This window comes from Clinocottus analis, unplaced genomic scaffold (assembly GCF_023055335.1).
Source record: "Clinocottus analis isolate CAN_PGR_092001 unplaced genomic scaffold, fCliAna1.0.p SCAF_8, whole genome shotgun sequence".
Classification (NCBI taxonomy): Eukaryota; Metazoa; Chordata; class Actinopteri; order Perciformes; family Cottidae; genus Clinocottus; species Clinocottus analis.
The window spans coordinates 18,974,136-19,002,134 of record NW_027176240.1 but is presented as its reverse complement, the minus strand read 5'-3'; the positions used below and the strand labels follow the sequence as shown (position 1 = coordinate 19,002,134).

The window sequence follows — 27,999 nt, the reverse complement described above, 5'->3', positions numbered from 1 at the left end:
ATACGTTTGGAACATTTACTAAATATAATACAAGTGTAATTCAGTCATGCACTGAAAACAGAACGTAGTCTGTCAAGCGAGCTATCCAGGAACGGGTGAATATCCCAGACTGACTGTTGGGAGCGCAAAACCTCTTGCTTCAGTTGTATACTCTTTGACAACTTTAACCAATCACAATGAGCTGTCGTGTCGAAGTCGAGCTACGGCAAGCCACTTGGTCCTCAAAGACTGCTGCTCATTGTTGCCGACGACTAAATCTACATAAGTTAGCTAACTGTCCACGGAGTCGAGTGAAGATACGCGTCATTTTTCAGGTGAGAATTATACGGCCATTCAAGTAATTATATTATTGAATGTATTGTATGATTTCTGCATGAACAGTTCATGGTATATATATTTTTTTTATCGCAGCTCTGAAATTAAGCTCCATGTTAGCAAGTGTTATTACAGACAGTTCTTTTGTTAAAATTAACTTCTGGTCTTAACACAACGTCTGTTTTTAAACGCTGTGGTGCATACATTATGTAGCGTCGTTGATATTACTAGAAAATGTAATAGAAATATTAAGCCTATTGTTTTATGCAGGTGGCCAATGTCTCCCCTCTTAACACCGTTTAAACAGTGACTGTATTTGTCTAACGTGACGGAATTTTGATTAACAATCATGACTATACAAATGTTGTCTCTGTTGACATTATAGCGTCTACTTAAAACGATAAAGCCAGCTTCCTAAATGTAGCTCTAACAACAGGGTGTTAAAAAGGGAAACTAAATATTTAATAAAGTGGGTTATTCAGTTGCAACACTGGGGTGTATAAATGAAACGTGTGAGGGTAAGAGCTGAGGGTTGAAGAGTAGAAACAAATGTGTAAATTCACTGTATATGTAAGATGTGATATTCCCCAAAAAATGTTTCCGGAATGAAGTGTCTGTCCCTCTGTGTGCCCCAGCAGAATGAGGAGTGGCAGGTGCAGTGTGCAGTGGCGGGGTCTGACAGTCCTCCTGTCCTGCTGTCTGCTATGTGTCCACTCTCAGGTGGATCCCCAGCAGCACCCACCGGTCATAGCGAGTGCGGCTCACGTTCACGGTCACGGTCGCCTGGACAAAAACATGATCCAGGACAAAGAGTGAGTGTCACCTCCACGTTCAAAAAGGTGCTCTGTGGATGATGATCAGGTCTTATTTGCACAGGGGGGTGAACTTTGAACATAGTTTCAGACACGTTTTTGACTCCTCTTTGTCTTTTAGCCACATCATGGAGCATTTGGAAGGAGTGATTGACCAACCAGAGAAAGAAATGACACCCCAGGAGCTCCAGCTGCACTATTTCAAGATGCACGACTACGATGGCAACAACCTGCTGGATGGGCTAGAGCTGGCCACAGCTATCACACATGTACACAAAGAGGTGCGTGAGAATAGTTTATTAAAACATTTTATGTTTGAACATAATGTAGTAAACACTATTTTCATATTTTTCTAAATATCAAAAATCTTGAGCTTTTCAAAACGGTAAAAAAAATGGGTTGCTGCTCTTCCTAGATATTGATTCACTTTCTTTCTCTGCGTTAAGACCCAAGTCAACACCTTTGTTTTTCTTTCACGCAAAACTTCAATTTAATACCAGCAGTACCTCATTTGATTAAGGTCCTGTGCTAAGTCATTTACAGCTGTGACTTACTTTTAGGCTGGGTTGAACCAACAAAGATTGGTGCAACTTAATTGAATCCAAGATTATTTTAACATTTTGCAAAACTAGGTTTAAAACAAGTAAATCCAGATTTTATATTAAGCAGATCTCTATTGAACAACGAAAAGCTAATATCTGTTTGTTACACGATCCTGTTACCTCGGTGAGTTTCTTTCCCCCCTCCCCTCTATCTAACAACTCAGGATTCCAGATAGTCGATTGGTAATGAACTTTATTTGTCTCAACTCGCACGGACCGTCTGGCAGCAGTCACCTCCAGTTTCCTCTCACCGTCTTTCCTACTGCCCTTTATTTTGGGCAAGCAATCAGCCTCAGCTGAGAGCAATAAGTCCTCATTTTTGGCACCTGTTGCTGAGTCACCCCCAACCACACCCCTCTGCAGCTGAGCATAACCACGCCCCCACCACACTGTTTAATAAATCAAAAATTAAGAAAAAAAATACAGCCAATATGATGCTTGCACTCGCAATTTTATCTATGTATTAGGGCTGGGCAGATTAATGCATTAACGCAAAATTAATCCGTCAATCCTTTAACGGCATTAACTATTTGGTCATGCGTTAACTGCATGTTTGTTTGTTTTTTGCATTGGGAGGTACTTACCCCTTTAAATCTCTCCCAGACGGTGAAGTTGAGACCTGGGCGTCTGACGGCTCTCCCAGTCCAGCCCGCGTGAGGTCAACCAAACATGAAAAATAAATAAATAAGATGCACTCTGTAAATGCAAATATGGCAACACTGCTTTTACTTTGAAGTTGATTTATGTTGGTGGGCCTGTGCTTCCGTTGCCTCACCGACAGGCAGTGTTGACTAATTGAGCCTGACATGAAAGCATGTGTTGTTATGTATTCTGTTCTCAACAAGCACTGCAACGAGGCTCCGCGTCCAGATTGAACGTTAATCGAGCATGCGCAAAGCTCCTGACCCACTATGGCAGAACACTTTAAGTCAGCATCACTTGTGGATTTTTACTCTTCTCTCAAAGAGGAGAACTTCCATCACATCACAAGATGTTCAGTGCACTTGTTCAAGCCTACACAGACGGGACTTTTCTCACTGAGGAAGAAAAACTGAACTCAACTGAAAAACATGACATGAAAAAAAACAAACATGAAAAACAGCACTTATTGCTTTTGTATAAAGTTTGTATATATATATATATATGTATATGTATATATATGTATGTTTATATATATGTATGTATATGTATATATATATATATATATATATATATATTTATATATATGTATGTATATGTATGTATGTATATATATATATATATATGTATGTATGTATGTATATATATACATATGTATGTATGTATTTATATGTATATCAATTAATATTGAGCTTTTAAATGGTAAAAAATTGGTTGCTGCTCTTCTTAGATATTGATTCACTTTCTTTCTATGCGTTAAGACCCAAGTCAACACCTTTTTCTTTCTTTCATGCAAAAATTCAATATTATAATATTATATATATATATATATATATATATATATATATTATAATATTTTATTATATTAATTTTCCTTATTAGCTTATTTTCTCATTGAGCAGCTCTGTTTCTCATGGCTCTGCTGTCTGCTGGCTGTTCAGGCCAGCAAGCTGTCGCTGCTTTGACGCTCTTTATCCAATCAGATCTCATCTCTGTCTCTCTGTTTGTCTCTCTTTTTTTTCTCTCTTCTCTCTCTCCGCCTGGCTGTCACTGTTTAATCCCTGTGAATATCCAGACGCTGTGTTCTCTGCACAGTACACACACACTCCTGTACTTCAGGTGGCGCTGTCTGCACCTAGTCGGTTGCTTAATTTGTGGAAGAAGAACAATTTATTGAAGAGCAGAAGAAGCTGGAGCTGCAGGACTCTGTGGACTCACTGAAAATGCCCGGGTGTGACTTGTTCCGCCCATTTTACCGGGGATTCATCAGAGGAGACTTGTGCGTACTTGAGACAGCCAATATCCCAGAATGTGTTTTGTACCAACAAACGACAGTAGCGCATTGCATTCACTGGATGAAACAAAAATAGACCCCTTTTTGTCATAATTACGAGATCTTTTCTCGTAATTACGAGATTCTGATCTCGTAATTACGAGATCTTTTCTCGTAATTACGAGATAAGATAAAGGAAACGTCTGCAAATCCTCTCTCAGTGGCAATGATGGCGCTATCGCAGTTATCTGCTATTAATACTGTAACGTCCACGGCAGGAAGACTCGCAGACATTGGTCTCATTTACTTGTTGGTTTATTTCACCAAGGTTCACACAATCACTGTTACTGTAATGGCTCTTTGCTAATGCTAGCTCACAAAGCTTCCCCACACTACACCTAAAGCAAACCACAATACACATACTACCTCTGAAACCACCGCCTCCCACCCTGCTCCACCAATCACAGGCCACAACCCCACCAAACGGACGCTGCTTTCCTGTGGGGGGGAGGGGAGGGGAAGAGAGGGAGGGAGGGAGAGGGAGGGAGAGAGAGAGGGAGGGAGGGAGGGAGAGAGAGAGAGAGAGGGAGAGAGAGGGAGACCCAACAGATACCTGTACAGGGTCGCTACAATACCTTCTCGGTTTGAGACACTAGAAAATACTGATGTTTCTGAAAAATGAGGATGGCATCTCAAGGTGTTAGGATTGTTCAGGCGGAAAGCCTGAACAATCTGACGTGCTGGATGTCGCTCGGTTTCTGCAGGAGTTGAACCAACACGGGATGCTTTATGGATACAAATTCATGCATTTAAAATGCATCCAATCTGGTTTGGTAGTGACTCAAAGAACTGGCACCTGTTAAAAAACCTAGATCCTCAAGGAGTATAGCTGAGGCAACGAAACCGTCTAAGAATATGTCTGTCTTGTTGCATTTGGTCAATGTTTTCCTCTGCAACACCTCGCTTTCAAAGAAAATCCCATAAACCATTGTCATGCAACGTTTGCTCGGCCATTTCCTCGGTTTCCTGGAAAAACATATGTTTTGCTGCTTCATCAACAATCATCAGTCTCCTTGTTAGCTACACTACCTGTACGCTAGCATACCAACCACTTAATCATGCATGTCAGCCATGTCAGCTTTTCTGTTGCCACGGTTACGACGTCACATCGCAAAACATAACAAAGCCACAGTCGAAAATAAACTTCAAGATCTCGTAATTAAGAGAATAGATCTCGTAATTACGACATCCGGATGTCGTTATTATGAGAAAAGAGGTCTATTTTTTTTTTTTAATCCAGTGAATGCAATGCGCTTCCGTAGGGAACAATGGCGGATGAGAAAACTCACATCTTAAAGTTGACGTTCTCTGAATACTACTGTTGTTGAGTCTCAAAATATAATTTTAGGATGTTTTCTCGCAAGAAGTTAGTTGTTTAAACATCCAATCTGTGATCGGTTTGTCAGGAGTCAGCCGAATTAAAAAGATATGCGACAAGTTGAGATCACTTTGAAAACTGTACCCAGGACCCATAGTACCAGCAGATTCATATAGTACTATGAAGCTTTATGGGACGGATGTTGCATAAATAAACACAATGTATGCAAAATGATATATTTATATGATATCTATATCATGTATAATCATATATACTGTATATATTTATGTATATATCATATCTATACATCATATCTGTGTAACACAGCTACTGGCAAACACATCTCATGCGCGATGGAAACTGGAAAGTAGGTCTGCATAGCTCGCTGTTAGCTCGCGAGCTAACAGCTACAGATTGTAGCGGGAGATTATTCTGCATCTCACCCTGCTTGTGAGACATGCGCGATGGAAACTGGAAAGCTGGTCTGCTGTTCGAATGAAAGTTAAAAGTTTGTTTTGGTTTTCATCATCTTGCTCTTTCCTCAGGAAAGAGGAGAGAATAGCCAGCCAATGAAAGAGGAGGACCTCATCATTCTCATCGACGATGTCCTGAGGGATGATGACAAAAACAATGACGGTTTCATAGATTATGCGGAGTTCGCCAAATCGCTGGAGTAACATGTCGCCTGGGCGTTGACATCCTCCGTCATCCTCATCATCAACAACAACAAGGAATCTGCAGATGAGTAAGCAAACTGAAAAGATGCAACCAAGTGGTCTAGAAAAACGGTTAATTTGTTTAATTTTTGCTCACCCGATCAATCTGGGTTACCGGCCATTTCTAAACTTGTGACTTGTTCAGTTTTTTTTCTTTTTTTTACTTAATGTCCAAGCCGGGAGCGGAAAAACTGTTACGTTAGTAATTTACTCGGCAACAAAATGGAGGAAAACTAAATTGCTCTTTACATTTTTTTATTTGACTCTGGTGTATGCTTACACTCACAGGGACATTTCTGAACCTTTCGTTTTGGTAGGTTCCTTGAAAGTGTGCCTTTTTTTTAATTTTCTTATTATAATTTTTTAATAAAGGGTCACCCAATATCACAAAAACACAGTTTTCTACTTAACCCTGAATGTGAAGCAGCACCGCGCCGCTGACTCGTGATCACTGGATAAGCTTGACTGAAAGCACACTGATTGACGCTGCTGCCACTGCAGTTGTTTCAGAAGTTGACGTATGTTTGCTTCAAATCATTAGCTGCCTTTTTTTTCAAAATGGATCAAACGTGTTTCTGTGTTTGTTGAAATATGTCAAATATTAAAAACTGTAATCTACAGATTTGTGATTTAATTTTATGGATTCGGGGGAAAAAAATTCAAATATTTTCTATTTTTTGGATTATCATGTACAGTAATATAAATTGGGTATATTGGCATTGCCCCTAAAGTGTGTAGGATTGTGCACATGCAGAAGAAGAAGAAGAAGCTTGAACTCATCAGGAGCTCTTCCTCATACTCCCTTGAATCGATACCAGAGCCACTGATGTGTGATATATATATATATATATATATATATATATATATATATATATATATATATATATATATATATATATATATATATATATATATATATATATATATATATATATATATATATATATATATCAGAAAAATGGCACAGCATGGCCTTACAAGAACATATATGTCTATGTTTAAAACAATTCAAACATAAATATTAACAAACTATAAATATGACTTGAGAGGACTCGAAAGTGACTCAAGAGAGCTCCCCAAGTTATGGAAATATCAACTTTCATATCGTAAACTTAATGTCACACATAATTAGCACAACTTTTTGGAAAGCTCAGAATACCAGCAATTTCCTTGTCATACAAAGCCTCAGCAAGATATTAACTCTACTGCACTAGATATCAACCACACTTGCTTAGTTTGTAAAGGTGCATCTGCTTGAGCAGAGCCCCTCTGTTGTGGAACGAGAGGCGTTCAAGAAAGAAATTTAGGGCCTTTTTGCTCTCGGCGGATTGAAACTTGCACTAAATGAATTGCTAAAAATTAGAGCTGGGCAAAGTTAAAAAAATGTAACCGATTAATCACATGATTTATCTGCTATTAATCGCATTATGCACCAAATTCAATTATGAATCAAAAACTAATGTATTACACTCTTTTATTTTAAAGTAATGTTATCAGAACAATATATATATATTGGGCTAATTATTTTTTTTAAGATCCCATCTTCAAATTACGGTTATCTCATGTTAATGCTTTGATAAAACAGGTTTGAGTAACAATTAAAAATCCTATTTTGTTTAAAAGCCACTACTTTTGAAAAAGATTGAGAATCACCGCTGTAGGTATATGGAGTGTTTTTATGTCTAAAATTGTCTGCTTTACTCTTCTAGGCTAAGCCCCGGATGTGTCAAAATCCTAGAGACGCCTCTGGGCTAAAGCCTAAGAAATGGACTTGCTCGTCGATTTACTGATGACGCCCTTCACACAGAGGGTTACGAAGGGTTGGCCATCTGGTAAATGAAATGTTAGTGTTATTTTTTTACATCTGCAGTCGTCTTTAGTCATAAACAAGCCACAGCGCTGTTGTTGCTGCTGGTCAAGCCAGGGCCTCTCCTCTCACCACGGTGCAGTAGCTGGAGATGTCTTGTGCGTGCGCAATGAACAGTAGAATTTGTGCTGCTGGTGAGGGCCTATGAGCCTAGTGTGAGGGGATGGTCTTCCTGTCTCAATTTACGCTAGACCTTTTATGTGTTTACACGAAACAAATAATAACTGGTAGCTGTGGCATCATAATTAGGTGATTAGGTTGTTCAGCTATAATAATAATAATAATAATAATAATAATATGATAATAATAGGGACAACACTGAAGCGCAGGTAGAAAATCCACGGCCCGCCACTGCTTTTAAAATTTTTCAAACAGCCCTTGTGATTTAGGAGATAGTCTGTATTTAGTATGGGTATACAAACCATTCGCAAATTTTGAGAAAACATGGCTGGAGCTAAACTATGATTTAAGAAGTTGTAATGAAGAAAACAGCCAAGTATCCATTGTTGTGTTAGTGAATGTAGGAAAACAAAATTGAAGTTGATGTTAAGAATATAAAAATAAAAAACGCATCACAGCATCAAATAAAAATTCATGAGTTTGATGATATTTGGCGCCAATTTAAACACATGTGTAAAACATTTGATTAAAAATGTTGAAAAAATTGCTTAAATGAATGCAAAACAAATTGGCCGGCATGATCGCTCGATTTTCATTTATTTATTTTTTAAATTGGCCCCTGTTACGTCTTAGCTCCAATGCGAGGTGGGGTCTAGAGGCTGCATGGGGGCCAGAGAGAACATGGTCGAGGTGAGGCCGCTCCTCAGCGGGCCGTACCAGTCCTCGTGCTGCCGCTGGGCAGCCGGCTGTGGCGGGACACTGGGACAGGGGCACGGTCCGACCGGGCCATGGTGGTGGGAGTACGCCCCAGAATGCAATAAGGGGGGAAGGCAGGGGATGTGAGCCAGGGGCTGGGTGTAGTACTGCCGAGCCATGCCGGGCGGCTGGACGTGTATGCCACCCAACAGCGCTTTGTGGCCTGGCATCACACCCACTGGGAGGGCTTTCTGGGATGCCCGCTCCTGCTTCCGCTGTTTGGCTCTTCTGTTCTGAAACCAGACCTGTTGGGACAAGGACAGGATGGAGACAAGGATCAATCAGTTGTTCTGCACCCCTTGGGTCAAGTAAAGACAATACATGGCATAATTTAATTTAGTTTATTTTGTATTGCCCAAAATCACAAATTACAAGTTCTATGTTAATGCCATTTACAAGGACAAGGTCAAGGTGTGGTTAAAGGCGTGAGTGGGTTTCTGTACTTTCCGACAGAAGCCAATCGAATCCAACAATAAGTAAATGCAGCACTAAGGCTATCATTGCTGGTATCTCATGAATATTTAAATCACCTACAATAATAACCGTATCAGTTTTAAGAAATCCTCCGTTTTTTGCTCTGAGACTGAGGCTCTGGCTGTGAAGATGTTTTTTTATTTTTTTTTAACCCATCTCGCAGTTATGAGACGGTTAACTGCTCCAATGAAAGGGAGAAACAGACTACAATTCTCTTTCTGCTTTCTGGTCTGAATCCTGGAAATAATGCATTTTTATTGGGTGGGTTCAGCAAAAGTTGGACTTTTTAAATCATTGCCTTGTTTTGGCATTGAAGCATAGCTCTTCAGTAAACACAATGCATGCAAATTATACATATGATCCAATATGAGTTGTTGTTTATGTAAATGCATTCTGCAGCGTTGTGAGTCTCTGCAAAGCTGAAATCACAGATCTAATAATAAACAATGAAGTGGTTTTTGGTTATCGTTTCCTCTCAATATCCGTGTGACATCCTAATATGAAGGCCATCCCACCTGTATGCGAGCCTCGTTGAGCTTGGTGATGCGAGCCAGCTCCTCTCTGCAGTAGATGTCGGGATACTGGTTTTGACTGAAGGCCATCTCCAGTTGCTCCAGCTGCTTGTGGCTGAAGGTGGTGCGGTGACGTCTTCTGGCCGGCGAGGGATAGGCCCGGCTCCGCCTGCCAAGGCTGATGCCCATGGAGGTATCGCACAACGTCACCTTCCTCACCGACCCTCCTATATCGGTTTTCAGGAGGAAGAATTAGAGTTTTTGGGGCCTTTACATTGGACATCAACAATTCTACGGCTCCTATTTCCTAAGTGGCCTAAAAAAACTTGGGCGCCCATTTCACCAAATGAGTGGCTCAAAAAAGTGGGATTAAACCGATTTTATGGTTCCCACTAACACCAGCAACCTGAGAGCCACAGAGCTTTAGCTGCCAAAGACAAATCTCGTGAGAAAAAGATACCAGAAACTGGGGGATTTGACCAAGATTATTACCACAAAGTGACTAATCTTACAAATTGGTGCGCTGAGTTGACCTTGTCCGTTCACATCATGGCGGTTAGAGAAAAGACAGAGGAGGCGGATTTGATTATGGGTTTTAAAAGTGGACTCTCGCTCACAGCTATTTACTATTTCTAACAAACCTGATTACATATTTATACAGTTTAACACTAATCCCTTGATTACTGTTAAAAATGTAAACACTTTTAATTGAAACTTGGCAATTAATACACTATTAGGCTCAGACCAATAGGAAGTACAGTTGTTTTAGGGCCAAAACTTTGACTCTCAAGCACCTACCAGGGTGCTTTAGAGTTCAATGTCAAAACAGCCATAGTTAATTTGAAGAATTTTGATCTTACAAATTCAATGTTTAAAAAAAAAATCATAAATAATGCCTTACAGGTCTAAAAGCTATACAGTATATGATTTTGTAACGATATCCTCTGAGCTGTATACACTGCATACATATTAACTTTAAGTTTCATAAAGTTAAGAGAAATATTGCTGAAAGCATACAAGATTTGGCAAGAGACTTTTCACTGCAGATCTCCCTCCATCGCCGTGTTGTAGGGGAAACTCCATCATAATATGAAACAAACTAGTAATTATAATTGTGGACATCTTTTTGGACTCACCTGCACTAGAGCTGACAGTAGCCATATCAGAGTAAACATTTGCACAATCCTGGTGGTTCCTCACTGCGTCTCCTGCTACCTTTACCAGGGCCATCACTGCAGCTCTGCTTGCACACCTCTGAACACTCACACGGACAGTGTGACTGTTGTGAAGTCACATGTTGGAGCCCACCCACCTGGGTTTACCTTTATCTGTGTGAGAGTCTGCTTCACAAACCGCAGTGTATATTGGATGCTCACTGAGACTCACCTTTTCCTACATTTCTGCAGATCTTCCTTCTGCTGGTATCTTTACAGAAATACAGAAGGCTGGCCAAGTTTATAAAACATTGATATTTATATTTACCCCTTGAGAGATTGTTCAACATACGTACAAAGTGACAAAAACTTTGCTACTTGACTCAGACGGACGCTTTGGATGTTATATTGGATGTCAATGTTTGTATGCATTTTTACATGTAAAACAAATTGCGTTTATTATAATTTAGTTGTAGTTGTTTATTCAACAGGGACAAATGTGCAGTGCCTGTACCGTTTATTTCTTGCATGCTTTTTACAGGAAATAATAACAAACTGATAATTGGCCTGTGCATCGGAGAGCATACGTATAACTTTACATTATTTAAATATATTTTTTCGAGTGAGATGCAACTGTCTATGGGACCACTAGGTGGCTCTATTATAAGAGGTTGCGTTTTAGGAAACTGACTGACAAAACCTTGAACACACAAAAGGCAGAATCCTCATCCAGTCTATATTTTAACACTGAAAGTGAGTGAGTGAGTGAGTGTGGAAACCACCACCCAGCTGAGTACACTCCCCGGTCTTCCGTGAACACAACCCTTTTTAAGGCAGTCCCTGCATTCACTCCTCTGTGCGTTGACTGACAGAGCACCCTGTTGGCCGGATTAACTCAGCTGAACTTCTATGTGACCTCTTGGGACCCCGGCTGCTATCGACGGTTCCCATGATGCTAAACTCAGTCCAGAGCCAATGCAAACAGGAATGACCCTCTCACACTGCGCTGGCTACTAGTAAGAGACCCACTAAAATTCCACTCAGCACTGAGTCATGCACGACAGGACAGCAGGGAAGCAGCACGTGGTCGGAGAGCAGCAGCTGGCTTTTTATCAGGGCTCAAACAAGACAGTAATCCATCATGGACTATATTTGTTGAACAATGCTATTTGTTTGCGTGTGCGGTTTATATAGCCTGTATTTATATTCATATAGTGGCCCTCGTGTTTGAAAAAACTCATGACGCAAGAAGGCTAAGTTACCAGATCAGATTTCTAATTTTATCTCATTTTTAATCGGACTGGAGACTGTGTCACACTGATACAGTAGACTGTAGCCAAGATGCTTTGCCAGTAAAGTGTAATCGACAGTGCAGTGATTGAATGACCCGCTGCAGGACATATGACATTTTACATATGAATACTGAGGTTGAATTTAGAAAGTGTGTGTGTGTGTGTGTGTGTGTGTGTGTGTGTGTGTGTGTGTGTGTGTGTGTGTGTGTGTGTGTGTGTGTGTGTGTATAATTAGACTGCCAAAGCACATAACAATGTCTGTGGTATTTATTCAGTATAACGTGAAACAAAGTGAAGTTACCTCACCTCTTTGGGGGACTGGTTAAATGTATAGAAATTTTACATCTCAAAATCAAGACCAGATTTGATAGAAAACCAAAGATTTCCGGTCTCAAACAGGATGTGACCATATATCCTCCTCGCCACCCCTGACTTGGATCCGCACAAATTTAGTTGAAGGGACAAAAGACATAAGAGGAACATTTGCCATCAGAGTTGTGCAACTAGAGTCAAATTTGGATTGATGGCTGAGTAAAATAAGTTTATGTTTACAATAAAACGATTCTTCTTTGTGCTGTAAAGCAGTACCGAAGTTTTTACTGGCGGCACTTCAGGATGCAGTGAAGTGACTTGGGATGCTATTGTTATTAAAGATTAGCTCGTGCTTACTGCTGTAAGCAGTAAGCACAAGCTAATCTTCATCTTTAGTCGCCCTGCTGCTGTAATTAATTATCTTAATTCACTTTATTTTAGATTGCGGCTGAGATCTTAGCCGCAATCTTTCAAGCTAATATATATATATATATATATATATATATATATATATATATATATATATATATATATATATATATATTTATATATATATATTTATATATATATTATATATATATATATATATTATATATATATATGTATATTATATATATATATAATATATATACAGTGCTTTGAGCTCTGTGTTGTTAGCAATGACAACATGCAATTCTAACATGCTGATGTTTTTAAAGTGTGTTTACCGCACTCACTCAGTGCGTTTACATGATGGCATTAATTCGAATCTTGCTTTAGTCGGACTATGCTCTCTTTCGGGGCAACTGCTGTTATCCGAATATACATGGCAGTGAATAAATCGAATCATTGGCCGAATGAATGTCATATCCGATACGATAGGTGGCGCAGTTTTCATTACATGTAGTGGTGATACAGCCATCTCCGCTTGACCTCTTCACTCTTCATAATGGAGAGAACCCCGGTAGCTTCGGTGGTTGTCGGGGAGCTAGCGGAGGGCAAACAGGGAACTAGCAGCAGCGCTAGCTGGCTACATTAGGGAGCTAGCAGAGACACCCAACGAAGGTAGTATCGGCTCTTAACCCGACTTTTACGTTTGTTTGTTTCTGCCGTCCGTGACAACTTATCGTCTCTTTCGACTTCCGGGTCACGACCTGGGAGGGAGGGAGGAGGGCGGCGGGATCTTGAGCATGGGCACAAACGCATTGTCCAGTTCCGATCCGATTCAGCATTTACATGCAGCGTTATTCGAATTATCAATCGAGTCGAATCGAGTTATCCAGGGGTGTTAATCGGATCGTAGTCGGACCGCAGTTATTCGAATAAAGGTGTTTACATGAACAGGATAATTCGATTTTAGTCGGACTAAGCCAGTAATTCGAATCCATGTAACCGCACTGAGTGTCTTACCTTAGCTTGTTAGCATGCTAACATTTCATTCACACAAAGTACGTTTAACTTTGGGTGAGAATTGACGCTCCCACAGAGGTGAGGTAACTCCATTTTGTTTCACATTATACTGATAATAAGATAAATAAGAATATACCACATTTTAAGACATGCATATGGGAAAAAAATATGTTTGACGTTGGTTCGAATTGTCATACATATAGTTCTGTCAGTCTTTCAAACAGTCCAATTGTTGACTGCATTTTGTTTTCCATTTAGATGCACACAGAGGCCATACATTATCACAGTCATGCTCGATTACACAGCAGGTGCAGATAATCAGGAATGACATGTTTTTGGCTGTTTCAGTTAGACAGCATGCACACTTTGGGGCCAATATGTCTTGTTTGTTATCTGCAAACGTGCCGCTCGAGTTTAAGAGCACAACATAATACACAACACACAGACAACATGCCACTATCTTGATCTCTAGCAATGTACACACTGCAATGCAGCACAAACCAAAAGCAGAATGGGAAATTAAACTTCTGTCCCTTTTTCTGTTCCCACCACCTTTTTCTATTATTAGGCTGCAGCGAGACAGCCAGAAGACCCAGAATCTTCGAGAAGCATCTGCCATCTGTGTGTGTAAATGGTGAACAGAACAGGAGATGCAGAGATGTCTTGAGGGGAGAGAAAGCCAAAGCATTGCTCTCCACCGGTTTGATAAATGCAGCAACCTAGTATGTCCAATTGAATTGCCATGTAACTGCAAGTTGATATATTTGCACACGTTGCAATTCAATCTGCACAAGAGCCAGTAAAATGTGAACAATATTGTAGGACTTGAGGGAAAAATGTTCTTATCTTTCCGTTTTACTTTCCCTTTCTGTCGCAAACCTTGACGCAATATGCACACACTTAAATACCACCCCTAACCCCCACCTCTCCGACAGTGTCCTCCAAAGAAAATAATATGCAAGTCATATTAATACTCGGGTGCTCAGTTTCAAGAATCATAACCACACACACAGACACACACACGTGCCCAGAGTACACACAGGCTGCTGTGTGGTTGCCGCTGTGTCCACTATGGATACAGCGGAAATTCTTCTCTCCCAATTTCCCGGGACTGAACTGGGAGTGACCTGGTTGGCAGACACACAGCACTGATGGAAGGAATGTAACTCAACTCCCCCTTCCAACCAGCAGTCTGCTGGCCCAGCTGTGTGAGGACACAGAGGGAGAAAACATAAGACGCTGTCGGGTGAGAAGGATGTCTTTTAGCTTGTATCAATTCACAAAACTCCTCACTCTACTAAATATTCATCTTTGCGCAGTCCGTCCATTGGGTGGAAAGATGTATGCCCTTTCTTTTTTCTCATGTAACTAAAAAAACTAAGAAAAAACTTCCAGACCCACCAATCAACCAAGAGCAGAGCAACAATTGTAAGAGCAGAAACAAAAACAAAGAGACAAATCGCAAGGAAAAAAACAATTAGACAACTGGAGGTGCGAAGACAAAGAAAAAAACACCACATAATTATTCAAAACACCTAACACAACAACAATGGCAACAATAACATAAAAAGCATGTTAAATTCAGCACAAAGCTCAAAACAAAGCCCAATGCGCTTACATCAAATGCATTTGACGTCATCGTCCAAGTGGTTAAATATGCCTGTAAATATAGCTTTAATGAGCACTAAATGATGTACCAATACCTATTTTGACCATTGCATGATGGCTGACTGAATGCTTTATCATGAAGTTTTTCTTTCACCTACGGTTCCCTTGTTTCAAAGTCAACGTGTTTATTTTAATGGGTTCGTGGTTAGAGGCCCGAAATAAGATCTTTGGTTAACACAAGCTTAAGTGATTTAAGCAACTTAAGAGACTAACTAGTCTGCTATTACAGACTCTTTGTGCGACTGTGCTGTAGTCCGTTAAATGCCTTCGGTTAGCTTTTTATCCCTGTGAATTACGTTTGCGCTTATACAATCATAAAAGTGGTCAGTGTGAAAATAATGGGTAGATAGGACACTTCAGGCCCCCTAAAAGCCACTCTAGCAAAATGATGGAGGGCGGCGAGATCTTGAGCATGCGCAAAGGGACATAGTCCAGTTCCGATCCGATTCACCGTTTACATGCCGGGATGTCCGAATTACCAATCGAGTCGGATCGAGTTATTCAGGGGTGTTAATCAGATCATTGTCGGACCGCAATTATTCAAACAAAGGTGTTTACATGAAAGGGATAATTCGATTTTAGTCCGACTAACCCAGTAATTCGAATGCATGTAACCGCACTGTGTGTGTGTGAACTGGAACAATGAAGCCATTTATGAGGTGAATACCGCAGCCGTTAACAAGGGCCCTTAACATATTTACCATGTGACCCTGCTTGAGCACAGCACAGTCTTGAGATCCCGAGCTCTCTTAGTACATTTCTTACACCCAAAAAGATACAAATGTCAGGTTCAATTCAAACAATTTGGCATGTTCCAGTATATGTTTTTCTTCCCTACAATTAAGTTTTCCACCTAATTTACTTAATTCAGGGGCTTACGACCAATTATTGTATTAAAAGTGTTTTATAAAATTACATCAGGTTTACACAATAATGCAACATGCAAACATGGATTATGTCTAAGGGAGTGGGAGCAGCCACCACCCCTGACCCACAGAGTACAAGCCAGGCAGCCTTTACCCAATTGAGGCTGTGATGCCTGAGTTGTCCCCACCCTTCCCGAGCACAGAACGGGCAGTGCCTGAAAAAAAGAAGCGATGAACTCCAACTCCAGCTCCTGCGGAATAATTACATGAGCGAGGCAGTGAACCGGGAAATAGTTTTTTTGTTTGCTGCAATGGTCCAAATGAAAACCAAATTTTGGAGAAAAAAAATTGGCGAAAGAGAGGAGCGCAAAAGAACAAAAAAGGAATTCAGATTGTGCTTTTTTTTTCTTGCGGAGGGGAGAAAGAGTATCCAGTGGTTAATAAGGAGTATATCCCTTAACCTTTCCTCCATGATCCCTTTCTTCCTCTAACTTTTCTCGACAGCGCTCACCCCCTGTTCCACCAACCTTCCCGGGCCCAACCCTCCTCCTCTTCACATTCTCCTTGCTGGCTGGCAGCCTCTTTCCTCTCTCCTCACGCATTTTTAATAGGTATCTTCCCAAATGCGTCTTTATTGCAGGAAATTTCAGCACACCACATTGCGTGAGTCGAAGGAGTGCTCCATTCTTAGCTCGGCACTGCCGAGTGCCAGGGTTTGAGCTTGCCAGTGTGCATGTGTGGGTGTGTGAGTGGGGTTAGGAAAAGGGGGGAGGTGAACCGGAGAGCCCTTAGTGTCAGGTTTTATGCCAACGTTGCAGCCCCCAATGTCAACTCCTCCTTCCTCCATCCTCTCTATGGGATAATAAAGTCAGGGAAATAAGTTCGAGAAGGCATTTCGAACAAAAATGTGAAAAAGAATGCATGTTGTCTTCTCTGAGTCAGTGCACTGTGGCATAACTTCACAGGATTTTTTTCTGCCACTCATCACCACCTTCATCACCAACACCCAAGCTTTGACTCTATTTGTGAGAGCCTCAACTCCTCACTGTTTTTTTTTCCACTGGCAGCCACCTGGGTCATTCTCTGAAAAGAAGGCCACATTTTTAGGCCTGCGGTTTAATTGCAATAATATTTGCTGTACTCCGCTGCCAACCCGGCTCTATTCCTCCACAATTGCTCATTTCCAAGGTTTCTACCCTGGAGCAGAGTTACGTGTGCCTTAGTTGCCAGACAAAATAAAATGGTAAACAGTGCATCGGGACCAGATCTGCCTGAGAAAACATATCAACACTTTCACAAAACAAGTGAACCTTCCACAAACTGGGCGGTTTGATCAGCTGTGGGACAACAGCTGCGTGAGTCACTGGGGAGAGGGGCCAGTCAGTGCGTTTACATGATGGTATCAATTCGAATTTTGCTTTAGTCGGACTATGCTCTCTTTCGGGGCAACTGCTCTTAATATGCATGGCCGTGAATAAATCGAATCATTGGCCGAAAACATGTCATATCCGATACGATAGGTGGCGCTGTTTTCATTACAACTAGTGGTGATACAGCCATCTCCGCTTGACCTCTTCACTCTTTATAATGGAGAGAACCCCGCTACCTTCGGTGGTTGTCAGGGAGCAAGCGCAGAGCAAACAGGGAACTAGCAGCAGCGCTCGCTGGCTACAGCAGGGAGCTAGCGGGGACACCCACCGAAGGTAGTATCCCGACTTATACGTTTGTTTGTTTCTGCCGGCCGGCTCCCGGCAGTTACAACTCCACTTCTGGGTCACGACCTGGGAGGGAGGAAGGAGGGCGGCGGGATCCTGAGCATGCGCAAAGACACATAGTCCAGTTCCTAATCCAATTCACCGTTTACATGCCGCGATGTCCGAATTATCAACCGAGTCGGATCGAGTTATCCAGCGGTGTTAATCGGATCGTAGTCGGATCACAATTATTCGAACAAAGGTGTTTACATGAAAGGGATAATTCGATTCCAGTCCGATTAAGCCAGTATTTCAAATGCATGTAACCACAGTCAGTGTGACAGCGAAGTGACCTTGGGCAAGAGCCTCCGGGCTCCTTTGTGGTATCAGCCGATTTACTGTTCTGAGAAAGTTGGCTCAGGAAGGAGACCGCAAAAAAATAGCCTTGTCTCTAAATGTCTAGTCTTGACACCCCCTAGATATCTACATAACCATTTAACAGCATCTGAAAGCCCTTTGTTCGAAATTTAAGGAGGCTCATACTCTTGATCCAAACGTTTTGATTTTAGTTGACAATTTTATTTGTTTAACTGCCAGGGCCGGAGTGGGGCCACTTTTCAGCCCGGGAATTTTAAGCTCAAGACCGGCCCACTTGTTCCATCGTAGTGGAAATTGGATAAATGAAGCAACAGTTCAGCTCTTACTATCTTGTATTTTTTTTTATTAATACCATGGTCCACCAAATAATGTAAAGGTTAAATACAACAATAATAATCCACTTAATATGAGAGGTTAACAAAAAATATTTCACTATTCCACAAGGATAGGTTGATAAATTAACGAAAGCAGAAATAAATAAATTGTTCCTAGGCAGTGCACATCCATACACAATTAACAGACATGACAAATAAATAATATATAGTTACTACTAAATTGCTTATTTTGGAAAACTAAAAGCAAATTGCAAAACTTAACAGAACCAGTGCAGATATGTGAGTATCAGGTTGTATCAGTATTAGTGGCCGCCGTGAGCTGCTTTCCTCTACACATCTTTTTAAAACGGGGTTGTAGACTTGAAACGGACGCTCTCAGTTCACTCTCCATGTTGAGATTAGGTGGTTTTCCGGTTTTGAGAGACAGAACAACAGAAAAGACCAAGGGCGTAGGTTTGCATAGGGTCCATAGGGACTAGTCACGACCAAAGTCTGGACAAAATATTTGCATACTGACTCGTCTGCAATAGTATGGAAACTTTGAAACAGATTTTTCATTCGTTATAGTATGCAACTATACGTTCGACGTATACCTACGTATATATGTTCGACGTATACCCACATCGAACATAGTATTCTATGTTCGACGCCCAGAAAGTGAAAAATCCATGTCCATGTTTTCCAATGCACCCTCGTGACAGCGAGTGAGAAAGTGGCGAGTCAAAAACACACTAAATTACGTGAGTCGTAAATGCAAAGAGCTGACAGTAGTCTGACACGGTAAGCTACTATAATACGGCAGAAAATAATAAAGTCTCATCTTAGTATTTTGTTTGGTCTCAGCGTTGATATTGTTGATCCTTTTGTGCCTTGAAGATAAGAAAATGCCACGAAAAAAGAAAAGAGATATCTGACATTTTTTTCACCACGTAAGTAGCTTTCAAGAAGCCAGGTTGTTGTTAGTTAGCTAGTAGTAGGCTAACTACTCACATAGCGCAAATCTGCATTATTTCGAAATGCATTCAGGAAACTCAGAAATCCAGTGAAGATGCAGTGCAGGTTGTGGTTTGCAACTTTTATTAAAACAAGTCACAGGTTGAACACAAACACACGTTTTGGTCTCCAGCCTGCATCCTGCACGTTTTCCTGCTCTAATTTGTGAAACGAGAAAGCACTCATACAGGGTGAGTACAATACTGTCTTCCCTTCAGTCAGTATGTGTACAGGTAATCAATGTTCTCAAACATTTGAATAACAAGTTGTGAATTAACTTAAACGCACATTCAAAGTAAATTATTAGAAATGGACGCAGTTGTATTAAATCAGTAAAAAATACAAAATAACATATTTCCAGCTGCTATACCAACACTTTTGGATTGTGAATTATGTGATGTTGAATATAAAACAAGGCTGTGCCATAAAATCTGAACCTATTACCTAAATGTTTTAAATTGCTTTAAAAATAAATACATATACTACTCATAAGGTCTTATTCATTAAGGCATATTTTGAAATGCATTCAGGAAACTCCCGTGCAGATGTAGTGCAGGTTGAGAGAGCAGCAGCTGGACCATCAGAACTTAAGGTGAGTTCTTACATTGATTCTGTGTTGAGGTGTATTATCATGACTGACAGTGTAAACACTGTCTACTTGTTTTATGTGCATTATTAATATGTTAAAACATGCATGTTCGGACTAGGCTACTTTTTCTTTGCTCTTTAGGGAACGGTCACTGACCGTTAAGGAAGTCAGTGCAGCAGAGTCCTGACATGGGGAGTAAACCACACCAACCTGATCCCAAATTCATCAAAGTACAGCAAATTCAGCTCGAGAAGTTACGTTTGCTCTGGACAAGATTGATCTTAAAAATGTAGGCCAAGATTTAATTCCTGTAAATGATGATTTTTGGTGTATTTTAAGACATCAAAAGAAAAGAAAATACTGCAGAGTGCTGCAGAATAAATTTATTTGACATATTTTAATTTATTTTGTCTTTTTTCACTCCACAACTGGAAAAGGTTTATTTTTAATATAAATATATTTTGGATATACAATATACTTTTACTGTATATTGACATTTTGGCAGAATGTTTTTTATTCATTTATTTAACTATTTATTATTAGTATTTATTTAGAGCAGAATACTGTTTTGGATTTAAATATAATATTTGCTAAAATTGGCCTCTTCGACATAATATCAATCAAGTTTTTTTTTATATGGCGGGGGTCTCTCCCAATGCTGAGACTAAACCTATGCCCTTGGAAAAGACACCTGATGGAGACTTCACGGAGATTAGTTTTGCTTGGGATATTTTGCTTGGGAATAGGTTGACAACAGAACAACGATATTAATCAAGGCTACAACGTTAGCAATTTTTTTTTTCAGCCCCTCCTGCCCTCTTCCTCCGTCCATCCTCCCTGACATATATCGTTCCGGCAGGCCCAGCTCTCTGCAGCCCATCTGAGAAAACCTTTTGGAAAAGATGACTACGGACCGAACCAACTCTATTTGGGAGAGGGGAGAACTTCCTCGCATGGTACAACCAGTGTACCATGTGAGGAAGTTTTCCCCTCCTAAAAAGAGTTGGTTGGTTCCACAATGGACCGAACCAACTCTATTTGGGAGGGGTGAACTTCCTCGCATGGTACAACGCATGCAGAGGCTGAGGTGTCAGAATGCGGAACGTGTGTAGCCCACTTTAAGAGAAGATCAACTAATGTGACAAATTTAACACAAATACAATTCTCGACCGGCCCAGAAGTGAAGTGTTCCACAGGGAACTCTCCCGATTCTCTCGATTACCCACCCCAGACCTGTTAACTGCTCTTCACAAGTGACAACATTTGTTTTCTAAATTACTTATGTAGTGACCTCAGGTGAAAGGCAAAACTGTCTGTTAGCAGGGTTGTTATGGGACTGATTTATCATTATAACACCATATGTAGTACATCATTATGTGCAGTGGCTTCACTGTAGATTTCTATATTTTCACCAAAATGAGGCTTTGTACCTCGGGGTCTACTAAACATAAAAGCAGGCACAGCCCCTGTTGGATTCTTTTAATATCGGCAGGAGAATGTCCATTGGAGCAATTCATGACATTATTTAAGAATTCCCAGTATTCTCAGTGCCACGGCAGTACCCCGCCATAACCCCACCCATTTGAACCCCTCATTCTCCCATCCTACTGCCTCCATAATGGTGCTCGAGCCCCACCACAGAGGCCAGAGCTCAAGCTCCGGGGGCCCCATAGCTTCTCAAACCACACTGCCTCTGCCCACAGGGGGGAACAAGGTGATTAAATATAATGCTAACATGTCAAGTCTGTAACACGAGGGAGGGAACGAGGTGGAAGGAAATTGTCAGAACTCCATAAACAAATGCACGGATTCAGTTCCCCGATGCCAGCGCTCTGAGCGAGTGGGAGGGGAGGACTTTCTGGAGGCTCGCTGAGCGACTGATCTGAAGAATCGAAACATCCCCCTGATTTGTATGAATGTACATTAATGCATAGAAAGAGACTGAGGTGGGATCATTGAGGGAGACAGTTATGGAGAATAAGTGTAGGGGAAAAGCGGGGGTACAGGAATTAAAAAGACATGGCCGCTGACATTCTCCGGTGTTTCTGACAGAGTACAACAACAACAACAAAAAAGTGAGAGAGAGAGAGAGAGAGCAGTGTCAATGCAGCTAAAAAGAGATAACTGTTCACATGTGGTCCGACTTCTCAGGAGTGGAGGGGGCGGAGATGTTGACAAAGAAGGAGGTGGTGTCGATGGAGGAGGAGGCTGAAGCGCGGTCGAGACGGTGGGGGGCGACTTTTATCAGATTATGTGAGGCAGAACCTGGATGCCATTTGCCAAGCAGATGTTGGGACAGGTGGGGAGCCAACCTTCCAGGAGGTCTGCAGAGATGAGGAGGTGAAGCTGCCGCTTACTGTTCGGAAACCTCTGTGTAAAAAGAGTTCCACCTGTGTCAGTGCTGAGATATTGATCAATAAATTTGACAAGGGGCAAGACAAAGCTGGAAAGCAGATCTTCCTCCATAAACCTCTGTATCTGCCTCCAAATGATTGGGCCTGTTGCTTTCAGCTCAGTCGGCGAAAGCGAAGCAGCCTGCAGGCCCGGCCCGCCACCCTTAGCCATTAGGAGGTGAGCTCCACAGTGGGTGTAAAAGCGCTGTCAGGCGTTATATTACTGCAATGAAATATGGATGTGAGCTTTGTGTGTGTGTGAGAGCAAGGTTAACCAGAGGTCAACGCTCACTTTGCCACCGCAGACTTGGCGGCGCTCCAACACTGGAAAAACAGCAGTAGTGTCTCTTACTTGCATTTTGTCCTGGCCCTCGCTCTTTCTCCTCTCCTTCTTCTTCAGTGTTACTGCAGTTTGTGTGCAGATGACATACAGGCATCCATGTGGTGTGCATCTGCGTTGAGCTCTGGGCTTAGCACTGTGGGTGTGGGGAGAATTGTGGGCTCAGGGCAGGAGAAGTGAAGGAAATGAAAAGCTGAGCAAGACAGGAGTCAGATGAGCGCAGGAAAATGTAAGAGGAAATGTTTCTCCACACACTTTCAAAAAACAGGGCTAAAGCTGGAAAGATTTTTACTGGCTTAAAATACAGAAATATAAAGACCTGCTTACTCAATGTTAGAACCTAAATACACCAATGGTGCAGGTTCACCATTTTGAAAAAATGCAGCCATTTGCTTGCTGAGAGTTAGACAGAAGATTGGCACAACTCTCACGTTGATACACCAGTGGTGGGTCGTCCGGGCCAGCTAAGGCTTCTCTGCTGTCCGAGACAGAATCACAAAGTGCACATATAGTGTATTTTCACAAATACACAACATGTATTCTAAGTATTTTTCCCGATAAGCTTATTTTGTCATTGGACTGCTCCTGTTCTGATTCCAGCCTGCTGCACCTGAAGCTTTTTTAAGGAGAGCTTTCATCTAATTTCACCTCTATGGAAGAACTCTCGCCCGAGGCCTCTAGCTGGCCTTTCAGATTAAAGTACATGGGGATGTTAGTGTTATTGTTGATTGTCATAGACTTCAACCAATCATATCTTTAGTTTGACAAGCTGGGCGTCTTCTTTGACAAGCCAGGGCCACCAAGATGGACTGGGAGTATGTCAACATTAACATGCGGTGTCATTGGTCAGTGGTTGTGGCTGCAACGTGACAGCAAAGAACGGCAGGACACTTGCAAGCCACTGTGCTCTTGGTTTGGAGTAGTGGCGCCCCTCTTAAAATTTTGAGATGAAAGAAAAAAATTAATTAATATATACTGTCAAAAGACATTATATACCAAATAATTTAAAGAAGAAATATACCGCGTTGACGCGTTAAATGTGTCTGGGAGACCGTATGCCGCTGTCAACAACCACTTAAGTAAAATGTGACCAAATATAGTATATCGCCATTCATCATCACTGAGAAAAGCCCCTCCCCACATACGGGCGGTGGCAAAATGTGAGTCTACGACAGTGAGCAAACATTTCACAGTCGTTACGGCAAGGACAGCTTCTCATTGGCGGATAAAACTTAAATGTGCGCCCTTGCCAATGACATTGTTTTCTTTTTCAACGTGATTGGACTATTCGTCGAATCAGAGACCTTTATCATTCCCTCATATCCCATATAGCTCCCACATATCCACGCTAGCAACATAGCTAGCAGAGACATGGCGATTGAAAACTCTGTGGTATCTCTACGCACCTTTAGTAGAGAATCAGATGTTGACAAGAAGAGGCTGAAAGAGTTGGGACCTGAACGTTTGGTTTTAAAAATTCAGCAGCAAAGCACTGACCGCGGGAGGACGTACACCCAAAGCTTCCCCTGAAGGCTATATTCTAACCGGAGCTGGTTAGCTGGATGCTCAGTGAGTAATGTGTTTTTTTGTTTCCCCTGTCTGTTGTCATAACATTCTTCTTTTACGTCAACCATAGTAATACGATGATTTGTACATTATTATTATTTTAATTTACAGAGAATCAATCAATGTGGTGGAGCCAAGCAGTGACTCTGAGCAGCCGAGGAAGCGCCGGGCTATGACGGAAGATGAGCTTGGAAGGATTGCTGCAGAGGTGAGTGTCAAAATCAGCAGATGCCTGTATTAGAGTTTAATGTTTTATCTTTCCCACAGCAGAACACATGTAGGACATTGTCAGATTTGGGTGGATATCATACTATATGATAATATGACTATAACTTTAATCTAAAATACCAATTCAACTCCCAACAAGTTAGTGTGTGTGTGTGTGTGTGTGTGTGTGTGTGTGTGTGTGTGTGTGTGTGTGTGTGTGTGTGTGTGTGTGTGTGTGTGTGTGTGTGAGTGTGTGTGTGTGTGTTAGTTTTTTTGTCAACTCTGATTGTTGGCTTTTGTCTGTAGTATGAAGCCTGTTTGTAGTAGATATTTCCCCACAACTTATCTGTCTGTCTCTGTCTCTCTCTATATGTGCCTTCAAAGACCACCTCATCAGTGCCACCTTACTGCAGGGCCCCCAGTTTGAATGCTACAAGTAGTGAGACCTACTCTGTCAAACACCCAATGTAAAATGTGACGTATCTCTTTCTGAATCTATTCTGCTCTAAACCTCTTTCATGTGAGGATGTGGGCACCGCTATTATTTTGTAAAGCTCTGAAACCCAACCTAATGTTTCTTAAACCATTCTGCTCTGAACCTCTCACGCCCAAAGTTAGTTTGTTGATAGTTGTTATTGGACAGTGTTGAGCACTGTGTTTTCTTGAAATAAAGAATAAACAGCCCCCCCCCCCCAAAAAATGTCACCAGCCGCCACTGGTTTGGACAGACCAGAGTATATTTTCAGATCAAAAAACAAGTTTGCAGGAAAACGGAGCTCCACAACGAAAAAGTTAAAAAGAACAGGGAAATACTGAAAAGACTGCTAGATTGTGTCATCTCTTTGGGTAAACAGGAGCTAAACAGGGGACACAACGAACCTAAAGAGTCAAACGGGAACTATGTGGAGCAACCATACTTTCCTTTGTGTGCGGTCTTTTAGTGGTGCAGTTTTGTAGGGTTGTTTTGTTCTAAATAAATTAGGGCTGGGCACATTTACAAGTTATAAATGCGTTAACGCAGCAATTCATTAAGACTGCCAATTATTTGATCATGAGTTAAATGCATGTTGTTGTTTTTTTGCAGGCTTAACGTTATACAGCATTGATGCGGCAATTAGCGTCCTTAGAATCACAATGAATAACGGCACGTATGAGCCTTTAGACGCACCGTGCACAAACTGTTGCTCTCACTGAGACTACTGGACTATGCAACTTCCGATTCAACTCTGTTTCTCGCCTTCAAAGTAAAAGCACCTTATTTATTTTTTTGTTACTGTTTGAACATGGACAAAAGAAGGAGTCATATGTCCCTCTTACAGGGACCCTTACCACTGAACAAACTGTTTATGCTGTTCCCTGATAAAAGACAAATGTTTCTTCTTGTACCTGTTGAGAAAAAAAAAACTAATTTTCATCCTGTACTTTAACTTGCTGTTGCTCCAAGAGTGCCTGTTGTATTCTGTTAACATTACTTTAAAATAAAAGCGTGCAATACACTATTTTTCGATTAATTATTGAATTTGGCGTATAATGAGATTAATTGCAGTTAATCACAGAAAAATCATGGCAATAATTAGTTACATGCCCAGCCTAAAATAAATGTGATTGGTTTTTATGAATTTGTTCTTGTCGTTGAGTTGATTACGCTGATGTGGACTACATGCATTATCCGTCAATGACGCAGCATCTTGTCACACGCAAATTTATGTATCCATACTCTGCATTAGTGTATTTGTAGGTGTTTCCCTTTATTTTACTTGTCAAATGTCGCAGTGTTTTGTCTATACGAGGTGTTTACACTAAACAATGAATACCCTGTAGCTGTGACATAATAATGAGGATATTAGGTTGGAGTGGCCACCACTGTGATAAGCTTTTCCTAGCATTAAGACTGGGAACAGCTCGCCTGGCTCTGCCGAAGGTACTACTCGCACCTCTAAACTCTCACTCAGTGTCACTAACGCCTAAATTGTAACCCTAACTCGATAACAACCGCTTGCTGCAGCTCAACATGCCAACCAGAGATAGAGGAGAGCAAACAGTGGCCCGGGCTGATAAGGAGGCGTCTTAGTCAGAGCTGACTGGGTCACACCGAGATTAAATCTGGAGGGTTTGGCCTGCCGATAAACTGACACAAACTTCATAATTTCCAACTCCAGATCCCACAACGTTTTGCTGGAGTTACCTCATGTGAAAATGGTGGTATCGCATATCCTTTTGTTACTTAAATTGTCTCTCTGCCGACATTGCAATATGTAAATGTCTGTTGTATTGAGTCACATTTTATTTTAGAGTCAAATTTATGTTATTGAATTAATGATTTTTGGCCACCAGTCAAAGAAATTAGAAATTATGATTTAAGTGCTCCACAAGACATTCAACTTTAACACACTGCTTGGGAGAGGTACATGTAAGACGGAGACATTTGGTACATACTGAATGCACTGAGACAATGGTGGTGTGTCTCAGTGAGACACCACCATTGTCTCGTAACCATTAAGTGAAATCAAACATTCACAGGCGCCCTAAACTTTGACCAAATTCAACTCTGAATCCCTGTCAGGACACGACAAGGAACGTATCATAGCACTTTAAAGAAAAAAATCAAACAAACTCAATATATCATGGGCCAGTGTGGATTACACTTAACAGTTTTATTTGGAATATTAAGACAATGAAGCACAAGCCAAGCACCAAGAGTGACAGCTACAAGTGTCGCATCATACGGCTCTTAAAAATGAACAGGTTATTTTTCTTCTCTTTGAATGAAGCAGATACACAGAGAGTGAAATGTGAACATGATTATGCCATTTACACTCCAAATCCGACCTGACAGCAGAAGAAGAAAAAAAGGTAAAAGAAATAGTGAGAAAAAGAAGATAATGATACAGCAAAATTCATCCGACAACAGCTTGGTCAGCATGTGGCAGTGGCCCGGGGACTTAAGAGAGCTCTCCATGGTTGGTCAGAATGAATAAGGCGATTTGAGAACACGGCAGTGCTGCGGAGTGATGACCATTAGTTCCCATCATTGTCAAGTCCTGTTGCCTTGACACCCGACATCCACACAGCAACCAATGTGCACATACAGCATTAAAGTGACAGGGTTGCAACCGTTGTTACATTACACTCCATTGCATATTAGGGAGAATTAATAATGAAAAATAATAATAATTTCATACATTTTACTACATTACTTTTTTCTGTTTGCATATAGCACTTAACTCGGCTTTCTAAAATATACTTGGGAACATTAACATTAAAAAAAAAAAAAAAAAGTTTAATTTGTCCTTTAAGAGCTAAAACCATAATTAGTACAGAGGTGGGTGGGTGGGGTAAGAAGTCCTTCATGCAGGGAT

General features: G+C 41.1%; 3 protein-coding genes across 5 annotated transcripts in view; 1 reads left to right on the top strand and 2 right to left on the bottom strand.

Annotated features, from left to right (window-relative positions):
* Nucleotides 1-213: 213 nt before the first annotated feature.
* Nucleotides 214-6,551, top strand: mcfd2 (multiple coagulation factor deficiency 2, ER cargo receptor complex subunit). 3 transcript variants are annotated; one of them, XM_068568473.1, is made up of 4 exons: nucleotides 214-314; nucleotides 1,036-1,127; nucleotides 1,249-1,408; nucleotides 5,565-6,551. In XM_068568473.1, the coding sequence occupies exons 2-4, from the start codon at nucleotides 1,111-1,113 to the stop codon at nucleotides 5,694-5,696; spliced, it is 309 nt and encodes a 102-aa protein (XP_068424574.1). In that variant the 5' UTR covers nucleotides 214-314; nucleotides 1,036-1,110; the 3' UTR covers nucleotides 5,697-6,551. The 3 variants fall into 3 exon arrangements, with proteins under 3 accessions (XP_068424574.1, XP_068424571.1, XP_068424573.1); XM_068568470.1 differs by having other exon boundaries at nucleotides 221-314; nucleotides 954-1,127; XM_068568472.1 differs by having other exon boundaries at nucleotides 247-314; nucleotides 951-1,127.
* A 1,760-nt stretch (nucleotides 6,552-8,311) lies between these two features.
* prop1 (PROP paired-like homeobox 1) lies at nucleotides 8,312-16,747 on the bottom strand. The gene is given in 5 exon segments (XM_068568033.1): nucleotides 8,312-8,723; nucleotides 9,468-9,700; nucleotides 10,604-10,742; nucleotides 10,745-10,807; nucleotides 16,673-16,747. Coding segments are annotated over 5 exon segments (882 nt in total). The 3' UTR covers nucleotides 8,312-8,351.
* socs5b (suppressor of cytokine signaling 5b) overlaps nucleotides 9,623-27,999 on the bottom strand; it is a 33,923-nt gene continuing 15,546 nt past the window's right edge. Inside the window, exon 3 of the mRNA XM_068567905.1 lies at nucleotides 9,623-9,691. The gene's annotated coding sequence lies outside the window, so the exon portion shown is untranslated. The remainder of the gene's footprint in view (nucleotides 9,692-27,999) is intronic.